The sequence below is a fragment of the Genypterus blacodes genome, unplaced genomic scaffold, assembly GCF_046128005.1.
Source record: "Genypterus blacodes isolate CSIRO-AG114 ecotype Tasmania unplaced genomic scaffold, CSIRO-AGI_Gbla_v1 ptg000112l_1, whole genome shotgun sequence".
Lineage (NCBI taxonomy): Eukaryota > Metazoa > Chordata > Actinopteri > Ophidiiformes > Ophidiidae > Genypterus > Genypterus blacodes.
Window position 1 is genome coordinate 1,408,604 of NW_027466916.1, and position 14,415 is coordinate 1,423,018.

Consider the following 14,415-nt stretch of genomic DNA (forward strand, 5'->3'; position numbering starts at 1 on the left):
CAACTGCTATCTCTCCTGTCTTGGATAGTCTTACGTTTTTCTCTTATTTTGTGTCACACGTCTTACAGTTTTGTTACTGTTATATCGTTTCACTGAACTTTTAAAGAGAATGGATCTAGTCCCAACTCAATGGCCCAGAACAGGAAGCTTCTACACCAACCCTATGGATTGAATGCGCCTATTCTCTGGGTGTTTTAATCACAGACCATTGACTTGTTTTAATTCTCTTCATTCAGCAAACCACATTTCTCAGCAGACATACACCCTTTGTGTACTCCAACGTGTCTTTACTGAGACCTCCACAACTTCAACACATCTGTTTATGACATCACTCTCATTATCTCATAGTACTTTTAGTTTGTTTTTACCTTGTTCTCTTTTGAACACAGTTCTTGCAGATCAGGCTCTCAATTTGGTATTATCAATACGCAGAATTCATTTAAATAGGTTTCTGCTTACCTTAGTTTTGTTGGGCGGACACCCCGTTCGAGCCTGATCCGGTTGGAACCGAACCAAAAGTCCCTCGCCCTCTCCTAAATGGTTGCAGAATCACGACGGGGTCACCATCTGTTGAATTTCTCTCGTCCGAAATTCGGCGTTCGTTTTCTTCTGCAACCTGAGGGGAAGGAATGAACAAAAGGAGCCAACAACTTCTCTTTTCTGAATATATTCAGGTCTCACCACGCTGACTTCAGGAGTCCGCGAAGAAGAGCCCCGTCTTTATTCTGGCTTCAGTATTTAAAAAGACGGGTTACATTTCATTGGTTGCTTTGTTTCACACTTTTACAAGCCAATAGTGTTATAGCCTTTGCCCATTCATTATGCAGCGCTCCCCATCAGTTCCCCCCCCCTAACACCTGGTGACCTTGTCTTTATCTTGTGAGTTTATTATGAATAACAACTCCGTTTATGGGTTTGTCGGTTGGTTAGCTCTAGTGCTGAGTTTTTCTACTCTCGTGACTACTTCTTGTGACACCTATCTTCATGTAACCTCCGCCCTATTGTGTCAATCAATAATTCTAACATTATATAACACTGTTTTCAGTCTTTAAGCTCCCTTTGTCTGTAGCGTCCCAGATGTGATGGTAGAATGTAGCCTGTCTGGCCAGTTCAGCTTCTTTCCCTGCACATGTTGATCACAGCCCAGTGTTCAGATTAAACACCCGTGTCATTTCATGTGAAGCCTTGAAGGCAGCCTCCTCCTGTATAAAGCCTGTGAGCATCATTAAGAGGAGGAGAAGCAGCAGAAGCGGAAACAGAAGCAGCAGCAGAAGCAGAAGAAGCAGAAGAAGCTCCTCTTATCCAAAGAAATGGGTCTCTGTGAGTTTAACGCTTGGTTTTGCAAATAAACATTCTTATGATTGTATAAATGTGTAGCTCTGATGTAAACACTGCATGTTTTGATGAAATGACGTGTACAGTTTTGTTTTCCTTTTGTGTTTCAGTGACTACTGGTCTTGCTGTTGCTGCAGGTGCAGGTGAGTCAGGAATCATCTCTATCTCACATGTGTTGCCTGTTTTAAAGACACTTTGATTCTCTGAACTCCGCCCATCCCAGCATTTAAAGAGGTATGATTACAATGCTCTTAAAACTAAATATAATATGGCTTAATTTGTGTTTTGAAGGAGGTACTGTGGTTGCGGCCCCTGTTGTTCTGGGGTTCATAGGTTTCACCTCAGTTGGAATAGCTGCAGGTTCCATTGCTGCTGGCATGATGTCCTCTGCTGCTATTGCCAGTGGAGGAGGAGTGGCAGCAGGCGGTCTGGTGGCTGTTTTGCAGTCCGCAGGTAAATGAACATTGTTATTTAGTTTTATATCAACAATGAGAGGTAAAGTCCTGCAGCTGTAACAAATGTCTTTACTTATATATGTGTATGTTCCCTGTAGGTATGGCCGGGATATCAGCTCTTACCACTGCAGCGCTGGCCGGCACTGGAGGAGTTACTGCTGGAGCTGTTGCCGCCGTCCTCATTTGACTCCAAACTAAAAACACACGGAGGAAGGACACAACACAACTTTCGCTAAACTATTCAATTGAATCAGGAAATAGCATGCTCAAAGTTTTCCTCCTGAAATAAATCTCTTCAACCTAACAATGATTCCTGTGTGTTATCTGTTAACATTCCATGACTGATAACATCCACCAGGGGGCGTGGGGGAATATAAAAGTAGATTCACTCCATGATTACTGTTGTTGTTGTGCTGTTTAACACATAGTGACAGATAAGCCCATGTGTTGGCTGCTGTGGTGTGGTCACTTTGAAAGCCTCACATGATTTAAAGTAGTTCAGCTGGAGCCAGGCCTTCCTCTTTATACATCAGGTGGCTACACTGAAGCTACTTCAAGGGTCAAGATTACTCTTAAAGCCAATGCACCAACACACACGTGTGAATAATACAGGGCGACTTCTCCTGTTGTGTTCCTGCTGTAATGATGTTACCACCACAGACATGTTGATGAACTTGTTACTGATGTGTGTTTGGTTTCCTGCTCCTGCTGACCTCACGCCATTGGAATGAAGTTGAGATGATGATTCCCTGACGCTCTTCTGAGGAAAACACAACTAAAATGTGAAAACTAAAGGGCGTCAGGGAATCCTTTATCACAATAACAAACATTTTGTTAAATGTAAGTGTCCTAAGTGCTTCAGTATCTGGTCTTGATGTTGTAATTGGTCCAACTGAGACATGGGAATTCTTCATTAGTCACTTTTAGCTCACACACCTATTGTAGGACAAAAGTTAATATTAAACTCCAATTATCAGTGTAAAAACCCAATATTGAGACTTTGCACCGGAAGCTCCGCCTTAACCAATACTTTCCAAAGAGTAGTTAAATAATTAGTTAGACTGTAGAAGACATTTCATGTAGGAATATAATCTGTATGCTGTGTAGTTATATAACACTGTTTTCAGTCTTTAAGCTCCCTTTGTCTGTAGCGTCCCAGATGTGATGGTAGAATGTAGCCTGTCTGGCCAGTTCAGCTTCTTTCCCTGCACATGTTGATCACAGCCTAGTGTTCAGATTAAACATTGGTTTCATTTCATGTGAAGCCTTGACAGCAGCCTCCTCCTGTATAAAGCCTGTGAGCATCATTAAGAGGAGAAGAAGCAGCAGAAGCGGAAACAGAAGCAGCAGCAGACGCAGAAGAAGCAGAAGAAGCTCCTCTTATCTGACGAAATGGATTTCTGTGAGTTTAATGCTTGTTTTTGCAAATAAACATTCTTATGATTGTATAAATGTGTAGCTCTGATGTAAACACTGCATGTTTTGATGAAATGACGTGTACAGTTTTGTTTTCCTTTTGAGTTTCAGTGACTACTGGTCTTGCTGTTGCTGCAGGTGCAGGTGAGTCAGGAATCATCTCTATCTCACATGTGTTGCCTGTTTTAAAGACACTTTGATTCTCTGAACTCCGCCCATCCCAGCATTTAAAGAGGTATGATTACAATGCTCTTAAAACTAAAATAATATGGCTTAATTTGTGTTTTGAAGGATGTACTGTGGTTGCGGCCCCTTTTGTTCTGGGGGCCATAGGTTTCACCTCAGTTGGAATAGCAGGTAAATGAACATTGTTATTTAGTTTTATATCAACAATTAGAGGTAAAGTCCTGCAGCTGTAACAAATGTCTTTACTTATATATGTGTATGTTCCCTGTAGGTATGGCCGGGATATCAGCTCTTACCACTGCAGCGCTGGCCGGCACTGGAGGAGTTACTGCTGGAGCTGTTGCCGCCGTCCTCATTTGACTCCAAACTAAAAACACACGGAGGAAGGACACAACACAACTTTCGCTAAACTATTCAATTGAATCAGGAAATAGCATGCTCAAAGTTTTCCTCCTGAAATAAATCTCTTCAACCTAACAATGATTCCTGTGTGTTATCTGTTAACATTCCATGACTGATAACATCCACCAGGGGGCGTGGGGGAATATAAAAGTAGATTCACTCCATGATTACTGTTGGTGTTGTGCTGTTTCACACATAGTGACAGATCAGCCCAGGTGTTGGCTGCTGTGATGACGTCACTTTTAAAGCCTCACATGATCTAAAGTAGTTCAGCTGGAGCCAGGCCTTCCTCTTAATACATCAGGTGGCTACACTGAAGCTACTTCAAGGGTCAAGATTACTCTTAAAGCCAATGCACAAACACACACACATGCAGGTAATACAGGGCGACTTCTCCTGTTGTGTTCCTGCTTTAATGATGTTACCACCACAGACATGTTGATGAACTTGTTACCTATGTGTGTTTGATTTCTTGCTCCTGCTGATCTCACGCTATTGGAGTAAAGTTGAGATGATTATTCCCTGACGCTCTTCTGAGGAAAACACAACTAAGATGTGAAAACTAAAGGGCGTCAGGGAATCCTTTATCACAATAACAAACATTGTGTTAAATGTAAGTGTCCTAAGTGCTTCAGTATCTGGTCTGGATGTTGTAATTGGTCCAACTGAGACATGGGAATTCTTCATTAGTCACTTTTAGCTCACACACCTATTGTAGGACAAATGTTAATATTAAACTTCAATTATCAGTGTAAAAACCCAATATTGAGACTTTGCACCAGAAGCTCGGCCTTAACCAATACTTTCCAAAGAGTAGTTAAATAAAAAGTTACACTGTAGAAGACATTTCATGTAGGAATATAATCTGTATGCTGTGTAGTTATATAACACTGTTTTCAGTCTTTAAGCTCCCTTTGTCTGTAGCGTCCCAGATGTGATGGTAGAATGTAGCCTGTCTGGCCAGTTCAGCTTCTTTCCCTGCACATGTTGATCACAGCCCAGTGTTCAGAGTAAACATCGGTTTTGTTTCATGTGAAGCCTTGACAGCAGCCTCCTCCTGTATAAAGCCTGTGATCATCATTAAGAGGAGGAGAACCAGCAGAAGCGGAAACAGAAGCAGCAGAAGAAGCTCCTCTTATCCGACGAAATGGATTTCTGTGAGTTTAACCCTTGTATTTGCAAATAAACATTCTTTTGATTGTGTAAATGTGTAGCTCTGATGTAAACACTGCATGATTTGATGAAATGACGTGTACAGTTTTGTTTTCCTCTTGTGTTTCAGATGTTGCTGCTGGTCTCGTTGTTTTAGGTGCAGGTGAGTCAGGAATCATCTCTATCTCACATGTGTTGCCTGTTTTAAAGTCACTTTGATTCTCTGAACTCCACCCATCCCAGCATTTAAAGAGGTATGATTACAACACACTCAAAACTACATATAATATGGCTTAATTTTTGGTTTGAAGGAGTTGCAGTGGCTGTGGGCCCTGCTGCTCTGGGGTGCCTTGGTTTTGCCAAAATTGGAATTACTGCAGGTTCCTATGCTGCCGGCATGATGTCCTCTACTGCTGTTGCCAGTGGAGGAGGAGTGGCAGCAGGCAGTCTGGTGGCTGTTTTGCAGTCCGCAAGTAAATGAACATTGTTATTTAGCTTTATATCAACAATGAGAGGTAAAGTCCTGCAGCTGTAACACGTCTTAACTTATATAAGTGTATGTTCCCCTGTAGCTATGGGCCCGGTAACAGCCCTTACCACTGCAGCGCTGGTCGGCACTGGAGCTGCTGCGGGAGCTGCTACAGCAGCTGCTGGAGCGTTCGTAGGAGCTACTATAGAAGCTGCTATAGGAGCTACTGCAGGAGCTGCTGGAGGACTTACTGCAGGAGCTGCTGCCGCCATCCTCATTTGACTCCAAACTAAAAATACATGGAGGAATGACATAACACAACTTTGTTAAACACATTTTTGCCAAACTATTCAAATGAATCGGGAAATAGCATGCTCAAAGTTTTCCTCCTGAAATAAATCTCTTTAACCTAACAATGATTCCTGTGTGTCATCTGTTAACATTCCATGACTGATAACATCCACCAGGGGGCGTGGGGGAATATAAAAGTAGATTCACTCCATGATTACTGTTGGTGTTGTGCTGTTGAACACATAGTGACAGATCAGCCCAGTTGTTGGCTGCTGTGATGACGTCACTTTGAAAGCCTCACATGATTTAAAGTAGTTCAGCTGGAGCCAGGCCTTCCTCTTAATACATCAGGTGGCTACACTGAAGCTACTTCAAGAGTCAAGATTACTCTTAAAGTCAATGCACCTACACACACACGTGCGAGTAATACAGGGCGACTTCTCCTGTTGTGTTCCTGCTGTAATGATGTTACCACCACAGACATGTTGATGAACTTGTTACCTATGTGTGTTTGGTTTCCTGCTCCTGCTGATCTCACACCATTGAAATTAATTGGAGATGATTATTCCCTGACGCTCTTCTGAGGAAAACAAAACTAAGATGTGAAAACTAAAGGGCGTCAGGGAATCCTTTATCACAATAACAAACATTGTGTTAAATGTAAGTGTCCTAAGTGCTTCAGTCTCTGGTCTTGATGTTGTAATTGGTCCAACTGAGACATGGGAATTCTTCATTAGTCACTTTAGCTCACACACCTGTTGTCACACAAACTCAATCTTTAAAAGATACATATAGTCTGATAATAACAATGAGGTCATCCTGGATGGAAAGATTAATGCAAGGTGCACAAAATGCACTTTGACTTCATCTGAACTCCAACTGAATGTTTGTCTGGCAGAAGAAAATAAAATGGGGACAAGGAATAAAGTAAGAACAAAGAATCCATTTTATTTGCATTTTATTAGACTTTCTGGTAGGTTACACGAGGTATCAACTTGTGTAAATAGAGTACATATTTAACAGGTAGAATTCTTTGATGGAAGTTAGGGATAAAGCCATTCCATAGCTGCTGCCGCCGCAGCTCCTCCAGCGCTGGCCACAGCTGCAGTGGTAGCGGCTGACATCCCGGCCATAGCTACAGGGACAATACACACATAAGTATCATTCTGACAGCAACAGCAGCAACACATGTGTTACAGCTGCGATGTTGATATAGAACAAAATAACAATGTTCGTTTACCTGTGGACTGCAAAACAGCCACTACACTGCCTGCTACTACTCCTCCTCCACTGGCAACAGCAGCAGAGGACATCATGCTGGCAGCAACAGAACCTGCAGCTATTCCAGTCGAGGCGAAACCTATGACCCCCAGAACAAGAGGGGCCGCAGCCACTGCACCGACTTCAAAACCAAAATAAAGCCATATTTATATTTAGTTTTAGTGTGTTGTAATCATACCTCTTTAAATGCTGGGATGGGCAGAGTTCAGAGAATTTAAAGTGTCTTCAAAATAGGCAACACATGTGAGATAGAGATGATTCCTGACTCACCTGCACCTGCAGCAACAACAAGACCAGTAGTCACTGAAACACAAGAGGAAAACAAAACTGTACACGTCATTTCATTTCATCAAAACATGCAGTGTTAGCTATGGCAGCTAACATCAGAGCTACACAAAAAGCACTTGTTTAAATTTGACCATATTGTATTTTAATGGTTTTCTCTGTCTTTGAAAAGCACTTTGAATTTCCCGGTGTTTGAAATGTGCTGTACAGATAAAGATGTCTTGCCTTACAGTTTGTAGAAGTTAACTGGAAATATAAACAGATGTCAGAGAGGATTTGTTTCGCCTCACCTGTGTCTGATGCCGCGGCAACATTTGCCACTGAAACACAATAGAACACAAAACTTAACACACAATAACAACTGATCTGCTCTTAAAACATAATTTTCACATTTTGTATTACCATTGACAGTATTTACAAATGAAAACAACATTTCACTCACGCATATTAACCGCGTCCATGTCAGCTTTTTTGAGGATCTATCTGGCTCAGGTGATCTGTCTCTAGGCGTCTCATGATCCCTCCCTGGAATGCAAATAAAAACCAGTAACCCGTTTAAAAACCACAACACCATTACAAGCGCAATAGAAAACATTTCACTACAAAAGATAACATTGTAATTAATACCAGCCAGAGATCACAAGAAGACCACAATACCATCATGGACACAAAGGGACCATCAGAGCGCCATGGTTTAGTGTTTGGCAGCGTTGGTTAGAGGTTTACAATGTGGATAAACCACTGCCAGATCTTAAACGGGACTGTGTGTTACTGCTCTCTCTTCAGTACATGGGTGCGACGAACACACACGTCACTAACATCAAGGAGAGACACGTTTACATGGAAGCTATGATGACTAAGTTAACAGAAATAAGTACAAAAAGCTCCAAATGAAACTGAGAAGTATTCAACTGACAGAATAGAGTTGAATATTGTTCTTTGACATGTTGAGGCTCTGGTTAGTGAATGGTTATGTATGAATTCTGTCATGTATTATTATTTAGTTAGGGTTATGACCAAACGTACAACACAGAAAGTGAAAAATGATACAGCTGTTTTTTGTTTCACAGTTCATTGGTTTACTATGCAAGGCTGATATAGCGTCAAGCTGTTGGCGTGTCGGGTTTGTTTATGTTGATCTTTGTCTCCCCCTGCTGGCGTCCGGATCGATAGCAATTGATACCTGACTGACCACTTTATTTAGAATGAAATCCTCGAAGAAGGTTGACTTGAACAAACACTGAAATGAAACTTCAAATAAATGTTTGCATTTAAAGAATCATTGGACAACAGTCAGAAAATATCAAGTGGGGGATTGAAAACAAAAATACTTAATTGAAATTGTAGCTTGTTTAATGCATTTTTGGGCGATTTAGAGACTATAAAGTCATTTGATGGTCACCAAAAACAGACAGAAATTATATCGGAGTTACACCAACAAACACAACCCTTCAGCTTTTTGTGAACAAATGTTTTCACGACATAAATGTACAAAAATACAACTGTACAGTACAAGAAAACAACCCATAAACTACAGTGTGCACGCGACAGAAACGCATTATTTTCATTGTTATTCCTCTTGTGTGCGTGGCAGCGCTCAGAAGCCTCACATGTTCCTTCACATGTCCCTTCACTTGTTCCCTCACATGTTCCCTCACTACACGCACAGCTGCATGATCTCGTCTCTCACCTCATTCATACTGCGGCTGCTGTTTTCGGTTTCTGCCGCGGCGCTCGCGCCAATGATGAGGAAGCAGCCTTTGAAGGACCCATGCATCTCTGCTGAGCTGCCCTATTAGCGCCTGTCCAAAAATCCCACCAAAATATTGCTTATCAAGTTTTAATACCTGCTCGGTCTAATTCACCACCAACCTGCTTCACGCTAATACACACAACAGCAGCAATAATAACATCTATTATACCTGATTACAGACACGGACAACTCAAGTAGTTACGTATATCTCCCAAAAGCCTTCAATGAATGCCTTTGTATTTCTTGCAGCATTCGTGATTAAAACATTAAACACAATAAACAAGACTTTCGGCACTTTAGGGACACTTTGTAGAAATGAAATGAGCAGATATGATGGATATCGCTGCTAAAAAAAAGAAAAACACTCCTACAATACCTTCAACTTGCAACATTTAAATACATTCACAGATAATCGATCGGCCAAATATACACCACATATGTTTAACGCATGCCCCCAACATGCAAGAACGACAGAGTGTGAGATAAAGGATCCCGATTTAAGAACTCTTAGAGGAACCACAGACAAACAGTAGAGTCAAAAAACAGAGATGTTATAATAATTATAATAATAAGTCATAAAGTGACCGATTGCACGTAAATACAACACATCTAGGCTGCTTCAAGTCCAGTCTCTCTATATTTGACGTATAAGTAATCTGGCATAGAAATAAACCATTTTTTGGGGAATTTATATAATTTCTTTTTATGCTTGTAATGAAATCTTTTAAATTAAAATTCATCCAGAAAATATATATTTTAAAGCACAGGCAATATTGCGGGATTTCAGAAACTGACAGTGTAAAAACCAACAGATAAGCTCTGTCCGTCTGAATGAGCTGAAATGCTGAAACCAACATAGTTTTTGTTCAGTTTCAACTCTTTCTAGGGACATAATGACACTGCAGGTTTGTTTGTTGATATGTTCAAGCCGTTATAACATCATAAGTTGCTGCAGTCCAAGTTAAACGTCTCTCTACCGTCTCTCTACCATCTCCTGCGCAGAGACCACAAAGTCCAGTTTATTTGTGGATTGAGGGCATTTCTTTGTCCTTTATTCCCATGTTGGTGAATCTCTGAGCGATCCCATAGGGAACATGACACGCCACTGTCCCCAGCTCTGCAGCCCCCTCCACGTGAAACATCTGGTCATCGAAGAAGATGTGGGGCCTGATCTTTTCCAGCATGGGGCCCTTGGGAGCTCCTGCCAGAAAAAGAGCCTCATCTATCTCCAGACCCCAAGACCGCAGAGTTTTTAGGGCTCTGGTACCCGAGCTGGCTGCCGAGCGAGCCGTCACAAGGTAGGTACGGATGGGGCAGTCCAAGCGCTGACCTTTGGCGTAAAACTTGGCCTGCAGTTTGCCTAAAGCCTCCAGGAAACCCTTCAGCGGCCCCTGGTGGACAAAAGCAGAAAAATAGTCTTTTAAACAAGGATTTAGAATGTTTGCACAGATAAATTGGTAGCTTTTAACACTACAATCTATGATAATACTTGTATTTAGTTGTAAGTTGATTGGTTGATTATATACTAAATGCTTAATGTTATCTATTGTGTCCACTTTGTTTTCTCTATCACTGTGGCAGTGAATGAGCATGTGAGCATGTATATACAGTACGTGGTCCAGAGGTTTGTTCTCGTGCTCCTTCTCGTGTTCGAAGAACTTGTCCAGTCCGTGAGCCTTAAAAATGCGCTCAGACTCGTCGGAGAAAAGAACTGCGTCCCCATCGAAGGCGACGCGCAGCTGAGTGTCCGACACCTCCGTCAGCCTCTCAGGTGTGAACATGGTGGCCGCTGCTATGCCTGATGTACACACATGACACATAGATGCAGAGTTTCACATCTGTTCACGTTATTGTTGAGCATCAGTTAGACTCGGCCTCTGTATCATTCTCATGTGGTTCCTCTCTCCACACTGACCTTCCTCCAGGGCTTCTCGGACCTTGACCGGGTCACAGGACAGGTACAGGTTGGTGTGGTAGGCCTTTAAGTAGCCGATTGGACTGTTCCCCCCGGTCATACAGAAGCGTTCAATGAACAGCTCTGGAGACGAGAAGAAGAAGAGCTCAGTGACGAGTCAAAGTATGTCAAGCTTGTGTCGACTCAGAAAGTCCATCTAGCAAAACTCACTTACCAAAAGTACATAACTTTGAGCGTTGACCGTCTCTGAGTTACATGTTGTCACTGAACAATGACTGAACAATGGAAATCAAACCGAGAGCGTTATGAAAGGAAGGAGCTCATGGTTCCGTCTTGTCTTGGCTGTTTCAGTGGGTGACTGCCAAACCCCTGCGAGACGCCAAGACCACACATCTCTAATTCTCATTGCTTCCTCGTCAGAGTTGCTGAGACGGCGATGGGAGTGACGCTTTAACTGAGTGGGAATCTGCTGACGCTCGGAGCTTCAGAAAGTACGACACAAAGGGTTCTTAAGTGACCGGATCTTTTCCCTTTGCTCGCTGTTTCCCTCTGTCAGTCCACTGAGGACTCTGGGATGTACATGCTCCTATCTGTGCATCATGGGGAGGCACACGGGGTCACGAGGTCTCTGACAGTGTGGGAATCCAGGCCCATCTGCACAGAGCTGCAAGAGAATCAGTGTGTGTGTGTTTTTAGAACACAGAACATGTGGTAGAGATCACCAATGTAGAAGCCATGTGTGACACTACTGGATTTGGCCCACAGTCTGTCCAACACCAAGTCCCTGTACTTCTTACCCACCTGCACACATTACTCTCCATACCACAGGCACAGTGTCTGCACATACACTCCATGTTTCCCCTGAAGCTTGCATAGCTCAACTGATGGAGCTTCAGCAGTGGGTTACCTGGGGTCTGCAGCATGATGCCTTGCTCAAAGGCAATAGAGCATAACAGGCATGAAGCAGAGCCTGCAGTGAGGCAACAGGGTCCGAATCTGTTCTCATCATTTCTTCTTATTGAAATATCTGGAAATGCTGCAATTTAACCACAGGAAGAATTGAATCTTTGTACGGTTGAATGTTTATACTGCTGATCTGTGTTGTGCTTATGTCAGCTGCTGCTTTTATGTTATTCTGTACAATTCTGATCTTGTTTGTGATCGTGTTCCCCCTGCTCGCCTGGATCAAAACTAACCAGCAGGTCAGAAATAAAGCCACCGTCACTCAAGAATCACTCACTTCTTCTTCCAGCATCTACAGCATGTGTGTGACGAGGGTTCAGACAACTCACGATGATGATTGATGGTATTGATGAGCCTTAGGCCGACGTATGCATGGTTGTTGGTCACGAGCACCACGTCAAACAGCTCCTCGCTCTGTGGGTAAAGCTCCCTCAGTCGAGTGTTCACAGCCTCCAGAGCCTGGAACACACAAACACACACCGTATGACCATACCGCTGCAATACTGATGGAAGAGTGTCATTGTCTGCAGAGTGGTTATTATCTTATTGTCTTAAAGAGTGTGTGTGTGAGGTGTGTTTCTTTCTGACCTTGACGAAAGAGAAGGCGGGGCCGGGGCCAAAGGGCTCCGTCTCGTGCTCCACCTGGTACTTGATGTAGTCCTCCATGCCCTGCTGCTGGTAGATCTGCTGCTCCCTCTCCATGTTGAAGAGGACTCGTGCCGACACCGCAATGGTGATGGCGTTCTCCGGTTTGGGCTGTGAGAAGAAGGAGAAGGTGGAAGAAGAAGAAGAGAAGATGAGTAAAGTTTCACAGTTAACTTTCCTCCCATCACAGCAGGAGGAGCACAGGTGGAGCTAACAACATGAATGATGGAGGATGTTGGGGCTGTTCCATTCAGGTGAGCCGGTGTTCTAGCAGGCAGAGGAGCGTGAGCCGGATTCTGTGACGCTTGAATGGAATGCAGGTGTTATCAATGGTATGGAACAAACACTGTGTGGCTCTGTGTGAGTTGTGACTAAGAGAGTGAAGTGTTTTTGCTGATGTCACAGTGTGCTGAATACTTTCCTCTGCTAAACTCTGATAAAGACGCTGCAGGCTGACGTCGCAGACAGACTGACACTTGTTAAGTCACTGACAGCCCAGATAAAAGCATAAATATACCCATGGGGCTCCATTTTTAAATAGATCTTTAAATTCACACTTAGGCTAAAGGCTTTAAAGTTACGATGTTGTGACGCAGGAGTCGGTCAACCGTTAGACGGTTTGTTGCAGTATTTGCTGATGATCTACTATGAATTAGATTTGTAATTCAAAGAAGGAATTATGTTACAAACTCATAATACGGCATCATATACTGTGACTTTACACACACACACACACACACACATGTACGTAGCGTTGTATGGACAGGAGCACTTACTGGTTTGGGTTTCCTGGTGGGGGTGGACGGTGTCCCAGCAACCATCCTGGCATCTTCCCATGGTGCTCGGCTGCCATTCCTGGTCAAGTCCTCTCCGCTTCCGGTCAGAGTTTGACTCATCTTCCCTCTTCAGCAGCTCGCTCTCCTCACGCCCACGCTGGTCCCAGTGTTTCCCCCCGATGCCTCTTCCTTACTACAGTCTTCACTCTCTCTCTCTCCCTATCTCTCTCTCTCTCTCCCTCTCCCTATCTCTCTCTCTCCCTCTCTCTCCCTCTCTCTCTCTCTCTCTGACCAAAGTCCTTACTCACCCTCTTTCCACTGCAGAGCCTGCTCAGCTAAGCGCTCTGAGCAGGCAGAGCGGGAGAGAGAGGTGACACGCTGTAATAAAGCAGAGGAGGAAGAGGAGGATGGAGAGAGAGAGAGAGCTTCAGGTTCATCCCCCCAGTTGATTCTTTGCATTAGTCCCTGGCATGTCTTCATACGTTTCTGCGTCTCTCTTTTAGCGTTCGACTCTCGCACACTATTGACTTCGAGCCAATTTTTGCATCCCCCATCCCCTTTCCTTTTAACTCTTTCATCGTCATTTATCCCAGAGCACCGTAACTTAATCTACGTGACAGCCGGCCGTTACACACGGCTGCAGAGGAGCAGGATGGTGTGTGTGTGTGTGAAGCACCTCTGTGTCATGAAGCCTGTAATTCATACACGCCTCCACATAAACAATGTCAGGGTTAGATGTACAGTATTTTCTGTGTAGCTCTGTTGAATTTGAAGGTGGCCACTCAGTCATATTGCAGATGCTTGTACATATTTTTTCCTATCCCATACGCTCCCTCACTCCCTCTCCGTGGATCATGTTCCAGCTCAGTCGTGTGGGAAATGGAGTCCATCCTGGGTCATTTGCTCCCCCAGTGCAAATAAAGATGATTTCCTCTTGTGTCTTCACATGTATACCCCCCCCCCCCTCCTTCTGCAGGATCCTGCCAAGGATGGAATTACAGAGCAGCAGCCCCAGTTGCCAGGCAACCACCGAGGAGTCAGACGGCCCCCGAGACGCCCACACCTACAACCCCATTGGCTGCGGTGACACC

At 43.6% G+C, this 14,415-nt stretch overlaps 1 protein-coding gene and 1 long non-coding RNA gene across 2 annotated transcripts; one reads left to right on the plus strand and one right to left on the minus strand.

Annotated features, from left to right (window-relative positions):
* Positions 1–2,944: 2,944 nt before the first annotated feature.
* On the plus strand, positions 2,945–3,872 carry LOC143009645 (uncharacterized). The gene is made up of 4 exons (XR_012964701.1): positions 2,945–3,192; positions 3,318–3,350; positions 3,498–3,563; positions 3,664–3,872. It is a non-coding gene; the product is annotated as an uncharacterized LOC143009645 (long non-coding RNA).
* Positions 3,873–9,195: 5,323 nt separating this feature from the next.
* Positions 9,196–14,260, minus strand: LOC143009513 (cytosolic 5'-nucleotidase 1A-like). The gene is made up of 6 exons (XM_076161517.1): positions 13,325–14,260; positions 12,492–12,659; positions 12,233–12,362; positions 10,941–11,063; positions 10,639–10,823; positions 9,196–10,416 (listed from the first exon to the last, which is right to left on the minus strand). The coding sequence occupies exons 1-6, from the start codon at positions 13,442–13,444 to the stop codon at positions 10,045–10,047; spliced, it is 1,098 nt and encodes a 365-aa protein (XP_076017632.1). The 5' UTR covers positions 13,445–14,260; the 3' UTR covers positions 9,196–10,044.
* Positions 14,261–14,415: the final 155 nt, after the last annotated feature.